The 23329-nt window shown below is 36.9% G+C and overlaps 1 protein-coding gene across 1 annotated transcript in view; it reads left to right on the top strand.

Moving 5' to 3' along the window:
- The window catches only part of LOC139737291 (squamous cell carcinoma antigen recognized by T-cells 3-like), a gene marked incomplete at its 5' end in the record, with an annotated part of 77312 nt that overhangs the window by 52283 nt on the left and 1700 nt on the right, over positions 1-23329 (top strand). The window contains 7 exons of the mRNA XM_071647965.1: positions 1156-1351; positions 3168-3352; positions 6457-6540; positions 7415-7525; positions 8903-8992; positions 21934-22017; positions 22183-22328. Coding sequence (XP_071504066.1) covers positions 1156-1351; positions 3168-3352; positions 6457-6540; positions 7415-7525; positions 8903-8992; positions 21934-22017; positions 22183-22328 — 896 coding nt within the window. The remainder of the gene's footprint in view (positions 1-1155; positions 1352-3167; positions 3353-6456; positions 6541-7414; positions 7526-8902; positions 8993-21933; positions 22018-22182; positions 22329-23329) is intronic.

The raw sequence follows: 23329 nt of genomic DNA, 5'->3' as shown, positions 1-23329 counted from the left end.
CTGACAGTGAGCAAAGATTTATTCATACACACCTGACCCACCCTTTGCCATACGCCATTTACAAGTGGAATCTTAGGCCTACACATTCCAGAAAGCCATTCAGAAAAAAAAAGAATGTGTTGATTATTGTCCATTAATGTTATCACTCCTGTCCACACACAGTGTGGAGTGTTATCCTAAGAGAAGTCAGTGTAGCACTTGTTAGCACCATTCAAAAAAATCCAGATTTCCCTTTGTAAAGGTTTCACTGCAATCACATCAAAGACTAATTTGTGACCCTCTACAACAAAAGTATCCTAAAGTCGCTGACGGGCGAGCCAAGCATGGCCCAGAAAAATGCTATTTTCAGGCCTTTCCTTTGATCATTTAGCTTCGAAATTTCGGCAGATGATAGAAGATACATTAGACTACAAACTTATGTTAAAAACAGAAATCCAAACGTTTTGACAGATTTTGGTGATCTGACTTCAAACTCGATTTTCTCGGCTCACCCGTCAGCGACTTTAGGATCCTTTTGTTGTAGCAGGTCACATTTGAAGTTTGAAAGTTCCCTGTAGTTTGTACAGCAGTGATACCAGTCTCATGGCAATGATACCATATCTCCCATTTACCTTCACTCAAATCTTCACTGGATGTCTCATGAACCAGTGAGAAGACTTTTCTTCCTGCACATCGAATTGTTCTTCAGAGGATATAAGAGAGCTTGCAGAGATGACTGTGGAGGGGGAGGCGTCATTACCCAAAAGATTACTTTTGAAATACTTTTTAGAACAAGCCAGTGAGAGATATGAGAGACAGTCTGTAACCAAGACTTATTTACCTACTAAATGTGCTTGCAACCAAAGTCAATCCCCACAAAACTCTAGAATATGATGATGTTGTGTTTTTGGGGGGTTGTTTGTGTTTGTTTGTGTGTTGTTTTTTTTTTTTTTTGGTTAATTACAGTGAAACTTTGACTTTTTTAGTTGATTTCCCTTTATTTGCCAGAGTCAACTTGAACACAGAATGGAGTTCCATGTTCAGTTACTTGCAGGAATAGGTGTCAAATGTGCATTTTAATGTAGATTGTTTTAAGAATAAACAAAATGAACACAATTACTTGAGATAGTAGTGTGAGTCTCAAACATACTTTTTGCCTTCTGTCTTGCCAAACAGAGGACAAGTTCAGAAACGGTGATCAGAGGCAATGTGGGCACATCTACCAAACCTTCTTCATCTTCTTTGACTCCACCCTCATCATCCCAATCATCTACTGTATCAACAATAACATCTCCATCATCATCATCATCCGTGTTTAAAGTACCCCACGTTCCTGTACCTCGTATAGCGTCATCAGACACTGCCATACAAGGTGAGTTACATGTCTCAGGGTTTTTCAGACTGGTCTGATTACAATTGATTAAAAGGATGGCAGAGAAGATATCATACTTGCCAACTAATAAGATTTTATCAGATTCAGTAAGATTTTTTACATTTAATATAGCAAAATAAGATTTTCTGTCAGAGAAATAAGATTTTTTTTTTTTAAATTAGATATACCTTCCATGTGTATTTTCTGAAGATTTGACTGAAAGTAAGATTTTTAACTTCAGTTTGCATATAAAATAAGATTTTTGCAATCCACGAGGAAGATATTTCATCTTGAAATGTTGGCAGGTATGAGATATGCTAACATGATAAATACGGACTACTGCTGTGATTATTTTTTTGCACGTTTTCTCTACAGAATATCGAAACATAACGCATTATCTAAAGATATTGGTGAAATCCAGAAAGCGTCAGCGGAGGCATTATATTTGTGGGTTGTCTGTCTGTCGGTCCATAGACAATTTTGTGGGCAGCTTAATTTAAGAATAATAATAACAATAATAATAGTCATAATAAATAACACTTAGCACTAAATACTGACATTTGATGTTTCCAAATGTATGTATGAGTGGACAAAGTTTTGCCTATTAACTTTTGGGCGCTCACACACACTCAAGATCGAAGATCAACGTCAATTTCTTAAAATTTAAGTTTTTTCCCCCATATCTCTGCAATGCCTGAAGGTACAATGTATTTTCATGAAACGTAGTGTAAGGTAACAATTCTCTAGGAAAAAGTTTTTTTTGTGTGTGTTTTTTTTGGTGTGTTTTTTTGTGTTTTTTGTTTTTTTGTTTTGTTTTGTTTTGTTTTTTTTTTTTTTTTTTTTGGGGGGGGGGGGGAGGGACGCTGAATCCGCCCAGCCCACTTCCCCCCCCCCCCCCCCCCGAATTAAGTCAAACGTCTAATTTTAGCCTGTTAAAACACTAATTCAAAGCATTGAGGGTCTATTTTTTTTTTTTTTTCGGTTAAACATATTCAACAATTGTACATCATAAAAGCTGCCTAAAGTCATTACAATTTGTTCAAATTGTTTTTTAGATTCATTTTTTATTTTTGTTTTTTTCTTCTTTTTTTCGATCAAAATTGTCATGGACCATGTATCTACCATAATTATCATAAAATCAATCAATCAAAGTGATGAATCATAAAAATAGTGAGGTGTTTATGAGTTGCAGGACAGAGTACCAGTTGTTTTCCATAGGAGATGTACACAGAATCACAAAATTGTGCACATTTGGGGTGACATGCTGCTATAAAAATGGACGTGATTCATAACAGTACACACAGACATTCCAAAGTTGGTCTCAAAAGTTGCGCAAGACTTCAAAGAAAAAAGCCAAGAAGCCTTGTCATGAGGTCTTCTTGTGTTGCAGAATTATTGTGCTTGTGCCATCAAACTTTCAAACATGTTATTTCAGTTTTTTAACAATCATGTGAAACCATTGTCTCACACTGTCAAGATGTACAATGTACAACAGACCTATTGGAGAATATATAATGTGATATGATGGAGGCATAGGGTACCAGTGACCATAGTGATATTTCCAGTTTATTCTTAGTTTTATTGTTCAGTGTGAATTTTATATGTGTGCAAAGAGTTATATTTGCGGTGCTATATTCCATGCAAAATTTATGAAAGCGTCGAAATGAGATGTGACTCTTGATTTAGAAAAGAGTAATGTATGATTAGCATCACAGCATGTGTGAAGATTGACAACTTTTTTTCCTATGATATGATGTGACTAGCTTGTGACATCTCGCTGAAAAGGTTGTGACATGTTTTGTTTCCATTATGACAGCTGAAAGCAGTGAAGGAGATCAGAGTATGTCTCAAACCAATACAACACACGAGATGGAGGAGCAGAAAAAGCAAACTAAAACTAACAAGACTGACCATGTGCATAGCAAAGATCCTCAAACTGTCTTTGTCAAAAACCTGGACTACAATTTGACTGAAGAGACCATTCGGGAAAAATTCTCAGAGGTATGTTTTTGACAAGTCATGAGAGAAAATTGTGGTCATTTTATGTTTCCTTTACCTGTATTTCATCGTTTTCCCACTCAATATCAAGTCTGGAATTATTCCTTGAGACTTTAAAACTTGGAAAGGGTATAATTTGATCAGCACAAGTAACATTCATTTTACTGATACTGCAAAGAAATTGCTTACGATCTGATGATATTATCATGAAGCTCAAATAGGTTTGCATCACAGGGGTCTTTTTATGTAAAAACAAAACAAAACATGATGTCTCATGTTACGAGAGATCATGTATTTTGATATTTGCCATTGTATGTTTTGATTTATTTGTCTTTGTCTTGTCCTGTTCTTATGTTTTCATGCCTCCGCCATGAAGCGTCGCCGGAGGCATTATCTTTTCGGGTTGTTTGTCCGTCCGTCCGTCCGCCCATCCGTTCGTCCGTCCTTCCGCCTGTCCTTCTATCCGTCCTCGTCCGTCCTTCCGTCCATAATCAGTTTTGTGGACAGCGTATCTAAAAAAACGTGAGAGGTGTCCTAATGAAACTTGGCATGTATATATATGAGTGGGCGAAGTTGTGCCTATCAACTTTTGAGCGCACATGCTTAAGGTCAAAAGGTCATGGTCAAATGCTCAAAATTTCACTATTTCCCCAATATCTATTCAATGCTTGGAGGTATTTTCTTGAAACTTGCTGTATACACGAATTATCAAATATAGATTTCCTAGAGAGAGTTTTGGGTCAGGATGTCAAGGGTCAAATGTCAAGTGAAAATGTTAAAATTTCACTTTTTTCTCCATATCTCACAAATATTTCAAGGTATATTCATGGAACAATAGTATATATGCATGTACTGACTGGCAGTGATCATGTAGGGTTGGGGTCATGGGTCAAAGGTCAGGGGTCAAAGGTCAAGGTCAACTCATCAAAATGTCATTATTTCCCTCTTATGCAATGCCTGCAGGATTTTCTCTTGAAACTTAGTGAGTGCATGTATTACCCAATACAGATTCTCTTGGAAGTTTCTTGCCCAAAGGTCAAAAGGTCAAAAGTCAAGTGAAAGTGCTAAATTTCACTTATTCTTTAAACTTATTAAAGGGTCAAAAGTTGGGTGCAGATCCTCAAATCCCCAAATACCTGCACTCTTAGACAGTATAGCCATTCATCCAAATAAACCTAGTTCAAGGAAAGTGAACATTCAGTGCAGTTGTGACAAACCTGTCATTTTGATATTTTGCCCATTTTGTGAAACTGTCATCAAACATTGTCAAGACATTTTGCTATAGACCTATTCGGAGAACCTTGCATTATGGCGGAGGCATACCAGTCGCCATAGCGACATTTCTAGTTCTTGCTTCGAACGCATTGGTAACAAATTTAATAAATATTTTTCGGTCAGCCGAAAATAAGGGACATTTTCTTTGCGGCTGCTGCCTACCATAGCATTTCTTTTTATACTGTTTGACTGATATATTTGTAATTGTATTCTACTGTTGATGTATGTGTTTGTTTTTTAATCATCTTCTTTGCTTTGGTGAAATTTAAAAAAAAAAAACTATTGATAATATGTATTCTTTCAGTTAGTATGTTTTTTTTTTCTTTGTATAATTGTTGCATTTCTATAATATCTTGTTCAAGACATGAAATTGCTGAAAGACAGCAAGAAATACATTGAAAGGATGCGAGTCCTGAATGGTTGGGAGCACTGACTTCAAATCGACTTGTACCAAGACGATTCATGGTTGGGAACGACATGTTGACATTGATGAAGAAGAGTCATTTAAAAGATAATATAAAGTTTTGGTACCTCAAAAGTTTCCCTGAATTTCCTTGTCTTAGTTTGTGTTTCATGTTAAAGTACCTTTCATATAACTAACACTGTGAGACTTGCTCGCCCCAAAGTGCTCTCATGTCTTAGTAATCATGCAATAATGGTTTCGTACCAGAGCCGCCGCCGTATGGCGGCGAGGTAGTACACGTATAGTACGAAACCATTATTGCATGATAACTGCAACCGGCAGCTTGCAGCCCCATACGCATAGCTAACTGCGACCAGCAGCCCCATACGCATAGCTAAATGGGGCTTCGCATTGTAGCATTTAGCATCATGACAGATTTAGTATTGCGGGTAAATATCAGCTTAAAATCCAAACATTTCTTCAATTTGAAGACTTACCAGTTAAGTTGAAGTATTGAAAACAGGCTTCGGGCAATGTTTGGTTTTGCCAATAGTCCCTTTCTGTTCGAATTGATGACTGAATGTGACTCGGTCAAGAGGACCTTGGGAGAGCTACACTGAATTGACGGCCAGCGCATGCGCACACAAACATCTTATCCGTTCATGGATTTGAAATTTGTGCGCATGCGCTGGCCGTAGTATTCAGTGTATGTAGCTCTCCCAAGGTCCTCTCGACCAAGTCACATTCAGTCATCAATTCAAACAGGAAGGGACTATTGGCAGAACCAAACGTTGCCGAAAGCCTGTTTTCAATACTTCAACTTAATTGGTAAGTCTTCAAATTGAAGAAATTTTTGGATTTTCAGTTGATATTTACCCACGATACTAAATCTGTCATGATCCTGAATGCTACAATGCGAAGCCCCATTACGCTATGCGTATGGGGCTGCTGGTCACTATGCGTATGGGGCTGCTGGTTGCAGTTAATTGCATGATTACAATATACAAGTATACTAAGACATGAGAGCACTTTGGGGCGAGTAAGTCTCACAGTGTTAGGTATATGAAAGGTACTTTAACCTGAAACACAAACTAAGACAAGGAAATTCAGGGAAACTTTTGAGGTACCAAAACTTTATATTAGCTTTAAGTACCCAGATGATACCAGTCGGTGAAATCATGCCCAGATTTTATTATCGTTCCTATATTAATACTAGGAAAAATATTATGCCTGTAATTGTGTTCTACAGTGTGTATTTGATAAATTTCAAAGCCTCAACCATATTTGAACACACAACCTGTGATGTGTCATCTGCTACATAAAAGTGAAAGAAAACATGTATCTGCATATTTGCTGCTATTTTGTGACCAGTGTCAATGAGGACTGCTCAGCTTGAGACCTATAATGCTGATTCTCTGTTGACTTGCAGTGTGGCTCAATCACAGAGATACGAATGGTGACCAACTATCAGAAGAAGTTCAAAGGTTATTGCTACATAGAGTTCCAGGAAAAGGTAATCAATCCAAGACAGGAGAAGACAAGGCACTTCAGTGTGCATTTCAGAATAAACATGGAAACTTTCCCTTCTTGCAAAATACACAGTCTGAGACCAGATGATGACTCCCTTTAGTGTTATGCTGTCGATCTGATGAGCCCTTCCTACAAAAGCATTATGTATAGATTATGTAGATAAAGTCACACATTCAAGTTTATGTCTTCTCTCTGCTCTATGAATGTCTGCCCTCTTACACTTGCCTTGTCCATAATTCTTCAGTACTGTGACATTTGCGACTGCACTACACACCTGTATAATTGGTTCATTGTGTGAACATACATGGTATGGCTGTGATTTCCTTCAATCTGTGTTAGTGTCCATGATACCTTGGCCATCCACTTTGATAAACATATATTGCTTTGTCCCAAACGATTCAATGCAATTGCCAAATTATAACCAAACTCGAACCATATGTTTAACGTGTTACTGTACTCTGTACATGTGTAAAGCTGTTCCAATGGGACTTATCTCAGTGTCAAAGGGCTTTTGATATCATCTTGTAACTATTGATATGGTAGATAATTATCCATTGCATGACAGATATTTATAATCACAATCACTTTCTCTCACCTTCATCTCAGTAATGAATGTATTGCATTGATTGTTGTTCAAATCTTGACCTGTAGTGGTTTTGTTTATGCTGCCCCCACCTCTTGTTTGGTCAGATGTCATATTTTGGCAGGTGTTTTGTGTGCACCATTCAGGTTTTTGTGACAAATATTGTTGTAATTGTTTTTTGTTTTGTTTTTTTAAGTGAATGTTGATCAAATCTAGACTCCTGTTGGTCATGTATTTCTCTTCAGAGACTGATTAATTTTACTATTCCTTGTAGGAAGGTGCCCAGAAAGCTCTCAAGATGGACAGGGAGTTACTTGGGAACAGACCAATGTATGTTGATCCCTCCAGAGATACAGCAAAGGTGCCTGGAGACAATAAATTCAAGGTAACAGTTTAGTCATATGTATAAAATCATTATTTTGTATTCTTGTAGCTCTAAGGAGGCCTAGACTTTGGTCTAACCTCCACTGGGATTTTAGTACAGTTTGACCTCGATTATCTGGCCTCCTTTTATCCAGAAATCTCTATTATCCGGACGCGTTCACGCAGTGAAGGACTTTTTTATTCATCCAAAAATTGAGAAAAAAACAGTGACTTTAACATCTTTTCATGGATCTATTTCACTAATTTCATAAGATATGCATGATAGGTTTCTCAATATCTAATGGGGTGAAGCATGTATGATTTTCACATAAAGATATACTTTATTTTGTGAAGAAGGGACTACAATTTTGCGCAGGCTAGCATAGATTACACCACCGTTGCAGGGTACGCTACCTGCCTAGCTGCAAGTTCACTGGGACGGCAGCTTGGACGGCAGCTATATACATTAACATTGTGTCTCCCGTATCCAGCCAATTCGCTTATCCAGATAAGCGCCAGTCCCGACATGGCCGGATAATCGAGGTCGAACTGTAATTGGTTTGGAGAAATATGTAGTACAATGACATATGGAGCAAAGCCAAAATGCTAAATGCAAATTAAACTTGTTCAAGGAAACGGCAATTATACACTCAATTTTTCAACTGGGTGGTCTCAAATATGAAATTAAAGGCATTGTTCAAGATAGTAATTACCTTAAACAAATGATCAATACATTTGCATGCTGTCTTCTTTTAGATTAAAGTGTAATCTGTGTAACCGTACAATGCTACTTTTCCGCACTTCAGCAAGCCTGGTCAATGTTAGCATCTTACATGGTAGGTTTAAGAAAGGCCCCACTCCCCAACAGTGCTGATGAGCAGTGGCAGGGGGCTTATTGAATCATTCTCACACACAAAACTCTAGTAAATCATATTTAATTATTACACAGGGATCTCCTAGATGATGACAACATGTGATTGCAAGAACATTTCATAAATGGTTAAGCAGTGGAAAGTAGCACCTGAATTATGTTCTGGGTATGAGAACTGTACGACAAAGAAAACTCTTGAAATGACTGTCAAATTGCTCTTTTAGTTTATGATACTCAAAGCCTTGATAAAGTCAGTTTTATGCAAAGTGTATAAAAAATGTAACGTTTAGGTACAAAAGTCTTGTTTGGAAAAAAAAAATCACTTGTGTGATTACAGCAAATGTACTTGAGACAGACTGATGCATTTGACTTCTTTTCTCTAGTGGGGAATTAGAATGGCTCTCAGAAGCATGTTAGGAGACTAGAGCACTCTGGTGAAATTAGACACACACACACACACACACACTCAAAAAACACCTAAGTGTCCAATGTTTTATTAGTAATTGAAATGATTATTTCCCATTTCAGTACGAGAACAAAATGGAGAAAAATAAACTCTTCTTGTCTGGCTTGCCAAGATCTCTTTCCGAGGAAGAACTGGAAAAAAGATTCTCTCAGGTAATCACACTCTCAGTCTTTTATTTTACATAGTTTGCCGTGGGGGGAAAATACAGTGTATAAACCCCCTGTGTGCCATATTTTACCGAAATACCAAAATGCATGAGTACTAGTACCTTGTGGAAAGCATCCTGTCTTTTAAAGCCATGTAACTTTGTAGTGTGTTTCTACTAGAAATGCAGGACAGCGAAGTTGCAGAGAAAATTGCTAGCTGTGCTGTGATGTAAACCATATGACAAAGCTAGATTCCTATGACCCTTTCACTGTACTGTGGAGTATGAAATTTATCAATTGGATTTTGCGCGATTGTACAAGTTGGCAAGCCGTTAATTAGCCATGCATGCAAACATTGCACTCATAGAGTTAAGAAGATATATAGTGTAAATAAAAAGGAGGATTAGAATACTGTCTAAGCTGTTATTCTCGTGAATTTTAAGAATCACAGTTGGATCGTGAATTTGACAACACACGAAAATGTCTCAATGCGCTTTGTTAATAGAGCATTAACATAAGCGTCAGCATCGATTCGCGGAAACAACATCTCACAAATATATCAATAACCACGTCATTCGCGAAAATATCTGCACATGAAAAGAACAGCGTATACAGTGAGGGAGAGAAGTAAAGGATCAGTCCAAGTTTGTGCATAACCTGTATGAGCAAAGTTATGACTCATTCAATATGAGGAAATCATGTACAGTAGTATGACATATTATTGTTTGAAGCTTGAAGTGTGTTTGTAGAGTGAGATTGTGATAATAGTGGAGTGTTTCTTGGTTCTTTTATGTTGTGTTTTGTTTGTTTGTTTATTTGTTTTGTAGTTAATGAAATTTTAAGTCTGCTCAGTTTCTCCTTGAGAGCACATAGTGCATTATCACAAATGAAGCATAGTAAAGCAAACACTTTATGGTCTCATAATTCTGGCGATGTTGTGGGGCTGTATGTCCTAACACTGAAATCATTGCAACCTCTTCTCTTGCTTTTTCTTTCTTGTTGGTTTTTTATGCCTCCGCCAACGAAGTGGCCGGAGGCATTATGTTTTCGGGTCGTCCGACCGTCCGTGCGTCCGTACGTACGTCCGTCCCGTTTTGTTTTTGTCGATATCTCAAGAACTGTGTGGTGGTTTTACATCAAACTTAGTATGAGGGTATATCCTGGGGGGATAATACTTTATTTGGATTTTAGGATCATGGGGTCAAAGGTCAAAGGTCACAGGTTATTTTGTGAAAAAAAGTTGAAAATTCATGTTTTTCTCCATATCTCGCAAATGGTTCAAGGTATCTTCATGGAACTTTGTATATATGCTTGTTCCAATGGGCAGTGATTATCTAGGGAAGTTGGGGGTCATGGTTCAAAGGTCAGGGGGTCAAAGGTCAAGGTCAACTCCTCAAAATATCACTACTTTATGCATGTTCAACCTAATAGTGATTCTCTTTGGAACTGTGTGGTCAAAGGTCAAAGGCCAGGTTTAGATAATGCTATTTTCCTATTTAATACTGAAATTATACTTTTTCTCAATACCTTGAAAATTACTCAATGCATAAACTTATAAAAGGGTCAAAAGTCAAGTAAAAATCATCAGTTCCCCAAATACCTGCACTCTGACATTTTAATCATTCATCCAATTGAACCTAGTTCTAGGAAGTGAACATTCAGCACATTTGTGTTAAACCTGTCATTTTAATATTTTGCCAATTGTGTGAAACTGTCATCACACATTGTCAAGACATTGTACTATAGACCTATTAGGAGAACCATGCATTATGGCGGAGGCATATCAGTCGCCGTAGCGATATATCTAGTTTTGTTTTTGTTTCATATTATTTTCTTCTTACATTGTGCTTTTACTACCAATTGCGCTCTCATTGACACCTTGTGGGTAATATTGAATGGAAATACAAAGTTAAAGTTTGAACCCACTCTCTGCATTTGATAATTGTTTTCTAGTGCTTTCTAGTGACCAAACAGTGATTGCAACATACACTCATAACCAGCAGAAAGTGAAGGAGTATCAGATTGTGATTCTTTTTTACAACTTGATGTTCTTCAGGAACTCTTTTCTTCTTCTTCTCCTTATCTAAATGGAATGTTACTTTTATTAGTTGAGGTTTTTCGTGTATTATTTGTTTGACCTTGCAACACCGTATTGCTTGGGCATATGTATGATTTTTTTTTTTTTTCCGGGGAGGTTGAACAAGTTTGGAGTATGGAGGCACCGAGGCAGTAGCCCTTCTTCCCCCTCCACAGTCTGCTACATTGTATGTATCAAGACTCTTTGTGTTTAAAGTAAAAGGCGAACGCAGCTAGCTGTGTTTAGTTTGTAAATCTATTCACTTACCAACATTTATGCTGTTTCTCGAAGGAGGTAGTTTGCATGGTGGAATGAATGCAAAGGTATAGAGTTTATGGTTCACCATGTGTGTAGACCAGAAAAGGTCTGTTTTGGGAGAGAAGAAGAAAGAGTAAGAAGGTGAAAATGGTAATAAAAAGATAAGAGAAATAAGAGAGAGAGGATGGAGGAAATGAAGGAAGTATTCTTTCTGGAAAAAGTCCCTGAAGAATTGTAGGTAAACCTGTTTGTTTTTTGTTCTCATTTTCCATTTGATAAGATGGTTGGAAAGCCCGTATTCAGCAGCACTAGCCCGTCGTCAATGGGGTCCAATTGTGAGTGTTTGGGATAGACCACATCACAATTCACCAGGTTATGCACCCTGCTGAGGATTGTATACTACTAGGTAGAAGAAAGGCAAAAGGAATAGATGATAGGAAGTTATTGAAAAATGCTAGAAACTGAGAGGTAAACAGTGAAGACATGGCACTTTGAGAAGACCTAAAAAGAATGGTGGTGGAAGAGATGAAGCATCTAGAGAGAAGTCTCTTGTTGTCTGTCTAGCTGTCTTCTACTTTTTACTTATTTCTTGCTTCGCTGTCTTCGTACTTCCCTAATTTTCTCTGATCTTTGTGGTTCCATGACATTTGCTCAGACTGCGACATTTTTCTCATGAAATATCTGCTTGCTAATCCAAACAACAATAAAAAAAAAACTCACACACAAACATACCTACAGGTAACCCTAACTATAATCGTAAAGCTAAACCCCTATAACAGCCCTATCCTTAATCCTAAGTCCTTGAAGAATATAAAAGCGGAGCAATTGTGGCAAGAGCAAATGTAGCGTCACTGATCTTTCTTTTCTTTAAAAAACTCCTCTTTTTCCACCCAAACAATCCATGGTATAATGTAATTGGTGTAAACATTTAATTATATCACTGTCTCTCATACTGAGCCACACACAGGCACACACAAGTTATGCTTGTAATACTCCTTGCCCATGAACATGCCTACTTTTATCAAAAGCTAAATTGCCATATTTTATTTTATAACAGAATGCTTGTAGTAGATACAATAAAACATGACTGGACCTTTCTTGGAAGTGCTCCATGATCCCAATATCTCAGTGCAATCTGGATAGTGTGCATTTACAGGTCCCTGAATACAAAACTTTATACTAACCTGCATTGTAATTTTCAGCTTTGGTCTTTGATTGAGGCTTTGAAATATAGTTGATACAAAGTTGTGATCTATGATAAACATGTCACACAATTTTATTCTCTTTAAAGTATTTGGACAACAAATATTTTACTTTTCATTTCCTTTCCTGATAATTTGCAGCATCTTATTATATTCAATTTTATTTCCATTTCCATTGAATAAACAGAAAAAAATATATACAATACATTTACAGAACAAATTTATAACAATTTCAAAGAAAACATACAAGTGGTCACGAGTAACAACAGAATTTCGTTTCTAAGGTATATACCTAATACAAAGATTAGAATGGAAATGGAGGGTCCCACTTAAAAAGCAAAGCTTGTAGGGTATGGGACCCTCAAAAAATACATACACAAAGTCAAAGAAACCAATGTCAACTGACATGACATGAGTGGAGGCATGTACAAATTGTATTTCTGTTTTGTTTAGAGGTTGTGTGTATTACAGTGTAACAATGGTGAAAGGAGAATAGCTGTAAGTGTTCTCTTATTATTTAATTCTCCACAGAACTTGCCTAATTTATGTCAATATTATAAGATTGTAGTAGAAATGCTCACTTACACAGTTGAACCTAAAATCAGTGGAGTGCCCCAAACATCAATATTACTGCAATCATGGTTCAAAGTCAAGACGTTTTAGGCTGTTCCACTATTCATGCACCATGACTGGAGCCACTATACTTGACAATTTGTTCTGCATTCAAGTATTTAATGTCAAATAGACATTGGAATTGACATGAACTAGTGATTGTGGGAAAATAATGTCAAATAGAAATGAAGGAGTTTTTCATGTCTTAAAAAGGAAGGGATATAGGGTACCTGCAGTGCATAGTATTCCTCATGTCTTGTGTTAGACTTTCTATTAAAAAAGGTGCTGCTCCTCAGTATAACATTGACTTACTCCATAATTACATCCCTGCTAGATCTCTACGCTCATCCAACTCCGGTTCTCTGATAATTCCAAGATTCACTACAATATGGGGCACACGTGCCTTTGGCCATGCTGCTCCCACCTTATAGAATAACTTACCTTCAGCCATAAAAAATTGTTCTTCATCAGACTCCTTTAAAAGCAGTCTAAAAACTCACTTGTTTAAAGCCTCAATTTGATTACTCATTACATTTTTTTGATATTTGTATGTCTTTTATCTCCTTCACTTTCTCTTCCTTCCGCGCCTAGAGCACTCTGCAGAGTGGATTTGGCGCTATATAAATCATATCAATTATTATTACCCATCCAGTCTCTGCTAGTATCTGTGTCATTAAAAGTCTGTTCTCATTGGGAAATAGTGCTACCTTAAAGAATGTTTCTTTCCATCATACTGCAATAAAAATTGTGATGTTTAAAGTATCGTTGGTTTCAACCACTGTGAATGATGGCTTTTGCAGCTAGCTGCCTCTCTAGGGAGGGATCTTAACATTTACTATAAAATAATGCGATAAAAGTCACTTTTTAAAGGGATGGTACAGTATTGGTGGAGATGAAAATTGGGCTTTTAATTTTTTGCGAGATACCAAGAAAACACTTATGAAATCGTACAGAGCATACCATTCTAAGAGGAATTCAAAGTTTATTTGATGAAATCGGGTTTGAATGACTGAAACATCCAAAAACAAAGTAAAACAAAGCGATCGTAAAAAGGTGTGGGTCCCACACTTTATTAGAATTGCTCTGATTTGGATATCTCAGCCATTTCAAAACCAATTTTCATTAAATAAACGTTGAATTCCTCATGGAATTACATGCTCTTTCATATTTCATAAGAGGTTTTTCATTATCTCACTTAGGAATGTTCAAAACATGAATCCCCACCTCAACCAGTACTTTACAGTCCCTTTAATTTTTTTTATCTTTTGTGTGTGTGTGTTTAAGCAGTCTCATTGCAAAATGTCAAAGCAAGCTTTATGCTGAGTGGGAAAACTTGCATTTGGTGTGCATTTTGTGTGTGTTTGTGTATGTGTGTGAGAGAGTGTGTGTTTTAGTTGACTTTTGGCACAATTGCCTAGAAACTTTCAGTAAAATTATTCATTTAAAAAAAAAATATTGATGTCATAATGATGTCACAAACTTTTTCTTGATGTTGCAATTTTGAGATCTACTTGTTTCATTCAGCTGTATTGATAATCTGTTATTTTGGGCATTGAATTCCATATACCAAATGTATGAAAAATGGGGGATGGGAAGTTATACATAATATCATAGTTCTGCCTGCTATGATGAAATTTAACTTTTGCCTTGTTAACTTGTTGCCTTTGAAAGCCACACACAGCATATTGCAGAAAGTGAAAGTGTAGGGCAGGAAATAGATGATTTATTGTGCCGTTCAGCTTGTCAAATTGCTCTTTTGAAAGAAATAGTAAATAATGCCACTGTACAGAACACCATGGGTATGCGTACACTACATGTAATGTATTGCACCATTAAACATAAAGCCATAATTATGCATGCTGTATGTGTACAAAATTGTGCGCCATGGCAGCAAGCTAGAATTTATTTCAAACCCTGTGAGTACACATGGTGGAAGCCTTCCCAAATGATGAATATTTGATGGCAATTAACTCCAGAGAGTAGTGCACCAGTGTGCTGTTGTCATGACAACAAGCACAATAAAAGCTATGCACAAGGCAATGGTGTAAATTGATCATAAAAACCTCCAGGATAGCTTATCAGGAGGTCTATTCCCAGCCATTCTCATGCTGCATTTTGTGCAGCAGTGGTAGGAAATTCATAATTTTTATGCATTAGATTTTCGTTTGCCTGTTCCCTCTGGTACAATGTGGGCTGCTTTCTAAAAATACATTCAAATTACCTTAAAAGAAATTCATACTGTGCACCTTGCTTTCACATAGCTCCAGATCAGTCTCTTTATATTGAATGTGTTGGAATTTGCGCATTTCATGAAAAAAAAAACAAGACCTGCAAAAGTTGGTATTCAGCAATTCAACTTTTGCTTTGTTGAAATATTTCAGCTCAATAGAATTAAATAATTATGGTTGAAGTCTGGCCGGCATACCATATACTGCATAAAGGGCAAGGGATGTTTGGTAGATGTGTGTTCGCTAAAGACATTGTAAGAATTTAGCAAAGGCAGTACAGGAGAAATGAATTCTGAATTTGGCATAACATACCCTCAGTAAAAAAAGAAAGTAAACACTTTGTCAAGTTCATATTTTTCATAGAAGATTTTGATGAAAATCAATGTATTATATGCAATATTAAACATAATTTAATTGGCTATTAACCTAGTGGGTCAAAACAAACAAAAATTTATGAATTTAAAAATTACGAAGTTTTACGAGTGAACACGTTCATTTTTGTCCTCCATGGTACAAAAGTAAAAAGTGCAAAAATTGACATTTTTTCTTTCAATTGGAAATGCCCTTCAAGATAAACAAAGGTAACAAAAGACCAGTTTAACACAATGAGAAACATGAATGAAGTAGAAAATGTGTTTTCATTTTCTTTATCTCTTTATAATCTCAAACAAAATCAAAGTGGGAAACTAAAGAGGGAAGAACTTATCTGTCAACTCAAACTTCAAATGACATAGGGAGTAAGTGCATAAAGATGATTAAATGAACAGAATATCTGTATAAGTTTCATTCTTTTGATTTGGTAATTTAAGAATTCATGTGACAAATCTAAGACCCAAATATCATTTGCAATTTTCCTAATTTGAGAAATCATTTGAAATTCCTACCATTTATGTTTATATTGCCTCTTCTCTCATTTCATTTAGATTTTGATCTAACAGAAAATTCTCCAGGTTCCTCAATTATTCTAGCCTTTGTTGATCTTTTAGGCTTCAAAGATATCTTTGAGTTTATAGATTTATATTGCTGCAACTTAAGTCATGTTTTTATTGTATTAGTAAAATTGTGTTTTGTTCATATTGGTACATGGAAGAGCACTTACGTATGAATGACGTGTTGTTCATTTTTGCAATTTTTACTTTTGTGCCTTTGAAGAGAAAAACAAAGGTGTTCATTCATTATATTTTTGTTTGTCCCTTTTTCAACAAAGAGAGACTATTGTATTTACCAAGTAGCGTGATGGCCAGTAGACCAAGTGCATTACATATGGCCAAATTATTCAGTTCAACTAATGCTTGCCATTTGAAAAAACTAGCCATTTTTGTCAGAATTATTTTGTTTCAGTTCTCTTCAATACCAAAGAAGAAAGACAGTAGTTTTGTAGAAAGTAAAGTAGATGTGAATGTTTGTACTCGTAGTGGTAGAGTAGTTAAACGTCCTTTACGCCTTGTTTTGTAAGCATATTTATTTATATCTGTTATTTTCACATGTACATGTACATTTGTACATTATCACTTATACTTTTGTATTCATATATTGTAAATATGTTTGTACTCTCATACCCCGAGAGGGGATCGATAGAGTCAATAAAATCTTTAAAATCTTACTCATGCATAAATTTTCCCTTTTTATTAACCTAGTAGGTTTAATAGGCAATTAAATTACCTTTCATATGATATATGATACATACATTAACTTTTAGTCATATATTCTATGAGAAATATTAACTTGAAAAAGTGTTTACTTTTTTGTGTGCTGATTGTACATGGAAAATTGTGAGGGTATGACATCATTTACTCACTCGTTTGAATATTCATCAGAACTCGTCAAGAACTGTTTTTAAGAAAAAAAAATGTGTCATTTCAAAATGTCATATACATGTATTCCTTTTTTTTTTTAATCTTATTTTCGTTGTTCTGCACTGTTCTGTAGGGAATTTTTGTTCTCTATTTCTTTTGGACTTTATTTGGGATGGATTTTCTCTTTAAGAGATGCAGTTTCATAGATGACGAAGAAAAGAAGATGCAAACATTTTGGTCACTCAGGCATGCTGTGCAGAAGTATCAATGGAAAACAAAAATGGTCCTCAAAATACTGCAAATATCTCAATTTCAACTTTGTTGTAAGCCGCCAAATTTTGACATTATGTGTAGGTAGAGGAAAGAATCCTAATCTGACTTATCTAGATTTTTTGACTTGGCGGTCAAATAATTATGGACTTTTATGGAACAGCACTGCATATGATGTGCAATGAATACTCTCCCATTGTGTGTTTACATGCAGTATCACAACAGTAATCTAGATATCAAGACTAACTGTATTTTGACAGCTTAAAATGACCAGATTTTACTTTTCTCATTTGTAAAGGAGAAAAAATATAGGTATATATTGTCGCTGGGTTGACAAGACCTTGTATCTGAAATTTTGTGGAAAACGACTTTTTTGGATTAATGGTCAAATACATAATAATAGGTGAAGTGATGTCTTGGCCAAATCCCAACTGTTTTACTCAAAAAGTGAAGCCACCATGACATGTCAAAGGAGAGGCTTTCCCATTCACTATAGTGCTTTGGCCACTATGCTTGTTTGTTTGTTTGTTTGTTTGTTTGTTTGTTTTTGGTTTTGTTTTTTTGTTTTTTTGCTCTCCTGAACATTTGGCGTCTTGTAGATACAAGGTCTTGTCACCCCAGCGACGATTTATACATCAGCTCGTACATTGTACCATTTTGTTAATTGCCCAGAATTTCCCTGTGTTACTTTGAATGTCCCCACATAATATCCTACTTAATATTCTTCATGCTAAATCTCTAGAGCTTTTGCTCAGTCTCTTTCACAACTCTCCAATTCTTTCTCTTATCCTGTAGTCTGATTTCTCCTTGACTTACCTCTTTCCTTCCTCTTTCTATTTCCTACTTTCCCTACATCCCAACCTTCCTTTTTCAGAATCACTTTCATCACTTTACAGTGTTACATTGACAAATTTCTCCGTTCTTTTCTCTCCCCATTCAGGATTAAGTTTTTTCTTTGTCTTCTCTCCCACTTTCTTTCTTCCGCAGAAGTCCTTTTCATGACTACACTTTTACTTAGGTGATAGGTTATCATGAGTGTATCACCTCTAAATTATGCACTAATGTGTGTGTCTGTGTCTGTGTGAGTGTGTGTCTGTGTCTGTGTATCAGTGGAGTAAAATTGGTCTTTGCCTTTGTTACAGGTGTAGGAGAAAGTTTATCCTGTAGTGTTTCAGGATTTGTGTAATTGGTCTTTGCGTTTGTCACAGGTATAGGAGAAAGTTTATCCTGTAGTGTTTCAGGATTTGTGTAATTGGTCTTTGCGTTTGTCACAGGTATAGGAGAAAGTTTATCCTGTAGTGTTTCAGGATTTGTGTAATTGGTCTTTGCGTTTGTTAGAGGTGTAGGAGAAAGTTTATCCTGTAGTGTTTCAGGATTTGTGTAATTGGTCTTTGCGTTTGTCACAGGTATAGGAGAAAGATTATCCTGTAGTGTTTCAGGATTTGTGTAATTGGTCTTTGCGTTTGTTACAGGTGTAGGAGAAAGTTTATCCTGTAGTGTTTCAGGATTTGTGTAATTGGTCTTTGCGTTTGTCACAGGTGTAGGAGAAAGTTTATCCTGTAGTGTTTCAGGATTTGTGTAATTATACCCCCGCCAAACGAAGTTTGAAGGGGGTATATAGGAATCAGCGGATGGTCGGGCGGTCGGTCGGGCGGTCGGGCGGTCGGGCGGTCGGTCTGTTGCAAATCTTGCGTCGCGAACTACTTCCTCAGTTTTCAACCGATTCCCATAAAACTTGGCACAGATGTGTGCCTTTGGTTGTAGATGTGCAAGACGTATTTTTTGACAGTACCCAAAAGTACGTTGCCATGGTAACGGCATATTATGGGCAAAAATGGGTACAAATCTTGCGTCGCGAACTCCTCCCACAGTTTTTGATCAATTTTTATGAAATTAGGTACAGATGTTCATCTGAATATGTTAATGTGCAAGACACATATTTCCGCAGTGGCAAAAAGTGCGTTGCCATGGTAACGGCATGTTATTGGTAAAATATAGGGCAAAATGCTTCATGGCAAAACTGCTTCATCAGTGTTCTTCCAATTCTCATGGAATTCATATTGAATGTTTGTCTTAGGATATAGGTCAGCATGACACATTTCTTGACAGTGACAAAAAGTATGTTGCCATGGTAACAGCTCACATATGTGACCCTGCACCTCAAAACAAACAAAAAGTCGCCAGACATGAATTTTCAGTTTAGACCATATTCTGAAAGAGCAGACTTTAAGCTTTAAAATGATGTATAACTCAAATCAAATGGACTCTCCTAACCTATCTAAATATTGGAAAGAAAGGACAAACTCAGGAAAAGTGTGAACTGAGAAAAGAGGCTCTGAAGTACAGTGTCTATTCAAGCGCTTAATCTTTACCAAACCGTGCTGGCTGTGCGATGAATGGGACAAAAAACAGGAAGTAAACCACCAGAGTAACAACAATGAAGAGATTATCAAATTAAACTGAAATTAAGCATGCCTCATTAAGACATTCTGTCCATAATTACTTCCAACTTTCAAAGCAGTAGCACTATCCTTTCAAAAGTTATTAGAGTTGAAAGTGAAGAGTGTGGACAAGGTTTTTCAGAAATGAAAAAGGGATTCTAAAGACACACCTAATCACACTATTCTACCAAAAATGTTCGAGATAAACTGCTAAAAAACACACTTTCCTGCCCGTTTTATGATACCAAATTTTAGCATAATGTAACAGAAGACCCGCTCTTTCAGAAAATATGAAAAAGTTAAGTTCGGCTAGGTTGACCCATTTCACTTATTTTCAGTCCTCACGCAAAATCAGTGTGTGCGACTTTATGTTCGTTTTGAGGTGCACTGTCACATATTATGAGCCAAAATGATGGAAAATTTTGTGTTGCAAACTACTTCCTCAGTTTTTGCCCAATTTCCATGAAACTTGGTACAGATGTGTGCCTTTGGTTTTAGATGTGCAAGACGCATTTTTCGACAGTACCCGAAAGTACGTTGCCATGGTAACGGCATATTAATGGCAGAAGATCAAGGAAAGATCTTGCGGATTTAACTACTTCCTCAGTTTTTTGACCAAAGCTTATGAAATGTTGTTTTGACCAAAGCTTATGAAATGTTGTTTGGCGGGGGTATAACCAGTCGCTGTAGCAACATTTCTAGTTGGTCTTTGCGTTTGTCACAGGTGTAGGAGAAAGTTTATCCAGTAGTGTTTCAGGATTTGTGTAATTGGTCTTTGCGTTTGTCACAGGTATAGGAGAAAGTTTATCCTGTAGTGTTTCAGGATTTGTGTAATTGGTCTTTGCGTTTGTTAGAGGTGTAGGAGAAAGTTTATCCTGTAGTGTTTCAGGATTTGTGTAATTGTCCCCGCCGAACGAGTTCGAGCAGGGGACTATGAAACGGGCTCCGTATGTGTGTGTGTCCGTGTGTCCGTCCGTGTGTCCGTCTGTGTGTCCGTGTGTCCGTGTGTGCGTCCGTGTGTGATCAAAATGTTCAATTTGCTACTTCTCTGTCATTTATAAGCCGATTTTGATTCTGTTTGCTTTATATGAGAGCACTACATGGGAGCTTTGAAACTGCTACACAGAATTTCAGTTGTGACCTTTGACCTTGACCTTTGACCTATATTGTACATTTTGCTACAAAATGCTACTCCTTCGCCATTTCTAACCCGATTTCGATTCCGTTTGCCTTATGTGATGGCACTAGTTGAGGGCTTCAAAAATTTTACACAGAATTTTGACCTTCGACTTCTTTGACCTTTGACCTTGATTTTTTGACCTGTATTGTACATTTTGCTACAAAATGCTACTCCTTCACCATTTCTAACCCGATTTCGATTCCGTTTGCATTATGTGATGGCACTAGGTGAGGGCTTCAAAACTTCTACACAGAATTTTGACCGTTGACTTCTTTGACCCCTGACCTTGATTTTTGACCTATATTGTACATTAGCTACAAAATGCTACTCCTTCGCCATTTCTAACCCGATTTCGATTCTGTTTGCTTTATGTGATGGCACTAGGTGAGGGCTTCAAAACTTCTTCACAGAATTTTGACCTGTGACTTCTTTGACCTTTGACCTTGATTTTTGACCTATATTGTACATTGCATGGCTACAAAGTGCTGCTCCTTCGCCATTTCTAACCCGATTTCGATTCCGTTTGCTTTATGTGATGGCACTAGGTGAGGGCTTCAAAACTTGTACACAGAATTTTGACCTTTGACCTTGATTTTTGACCTGCATTGTACATTTTGCTGCAAAATGCTACTTCCGGCGGGGACATATATTACGCACCGCGTAATTTCTACTTTTCCTTGTTGGTCTTTGCGTTTGTTACAGGTGTAGGAGAAAGTTTATCCTGTAATGTTTCAGGATCTGTGTCAAATGTTTCTATTTTTCTCACTGCTGCTAATCCAAAATCATATTTGAATTGTCAAATTGTCACATGGTCATTTTCTTTTTGAGAAAATAAATACCTTTAACCATGACATGAATTGGCCTTTTAATTTTTTCTGCATAGTATGGCAAGCTAAAAGGCGTGAGGCTAGTGACTTTCCGGAGTGGAACCCCCAAAGGGCTTGCCTACGTGGAATACGAGGATGAGGTGAGAACACACCATTGCAAAATTTGCTGTTAGAGAGTGTTGTAAAGGTTGTATTAATATTGCTGCTGTTTAACTGTCCAACTTTTAAGGAAACCCATATGAATCCTGCTTTGTGTACATGTTTCATCACAATAGTAAAGCAAAGTTGTTATTCCTTTGTAATAGGCATGTGCTTCAAAGGCAGTTATGGCAGAAGATAATACAAGGATAGGAGAACACACCATCAGTGTGGCAATCAGTAACCCACCAGTCCGCAAGACTCCACAGAAGGACACTCAGACTAAGATGGAGGATAAACCTCTTGGTGCAAAGTAAGTCAACTGCAAAGACTCAACAGTTCATACATTACAGTCTACACACCTTGATTTGAGTTAACTCTCAGCTTCTAATCCCAGCCTAGATTTCATAAAGTGCCAATCCAGTCATAATTCTCCCTTTCTGTGAGGAATGAACTACTGTAACATCTTGTCACACTTCCTCAATATTTGTACAACATTAAAAAAAAAAAAAAAAATGCTTGTTATGGTATAGTATGTAGGCCTGATGCCCAAATGATTCAGACTGGGAGTTTCCCTAGCAAGAGAAAGTATGATTATCCTTGGCTTAGTTGTCATATTCAGTTTTAGTTCTTGACTTTCCAATTACTAGTCAACTGCATGTGATATAAGTGGTCATAGATGCCCAGCTCTTAAGTCCTTGGACAAGATGTTTTACCCACCATGTCTCTCTCAACCCAGGTGTATAAATGGTTACCTGGCAACACTAGGGTAATAATAATAGCAGGGCCCTCTGATAGAGCAGTGGCAACACTAGGGTAATAATAATGGCAGGGCCCTCTGGTAGTACAGTGTCAACACTGAAGAGGCTAGTACCCTGGGTATATAAGACATGTAGTAATAGTAGTAGTAGTAGTAGTAGCAGTACAGTGGAAACTCGATATAACGAAATGGTCGGGACCGAGTCATTTTCCTCGTTATAGCCGATATCTCGTTATATCAGTAGGCATAAAAGAAAGCATAACATAAAGACATTAATTTGCACATGTGGGACTACCCATCATCTTTCAATCAATACTGATAACTTGATAATGTGTGTGAGGGAATTACTCACCTTTATGGGTAAGAAGATGTTTTTCGCCAATGAAATCCAATATCAAGAATGTGTTTCTTATTAATAGATGTTTGAATCTGTAAATTATATAGCTTGCGATTGTATCAAGATCGTCTGTGGTTTAGTATGTGGTTATGGTATGGGTGTGTGGAATATATGGTCTGCGCAATGCTGTGTGTGTATGTGACACATTCTGTATGTA

The sequence above is a fragment of the Diadema antillarum genome, unplaced genomic scaffold (genome assembly GCF_040938485.1).
Source record: "Diadema antillarum isolate AM-2024a unplaced genomic scaffold, OU_Dant_1.0 seq00000688_RagTag, whole genome shotgun sequence".
In the NCBI taxonomy this organism is placed as follows: Eukaryota; Metazoa; Echinodermata; class Echinoidea; order Diadematoida; family Diadematidae; genus Diadema; species Diadema antillarum.
Note: the sequence above shows the minus strand (reverse complement) of the source record. Positions and strands in the feature narration are given on the sequence as shown.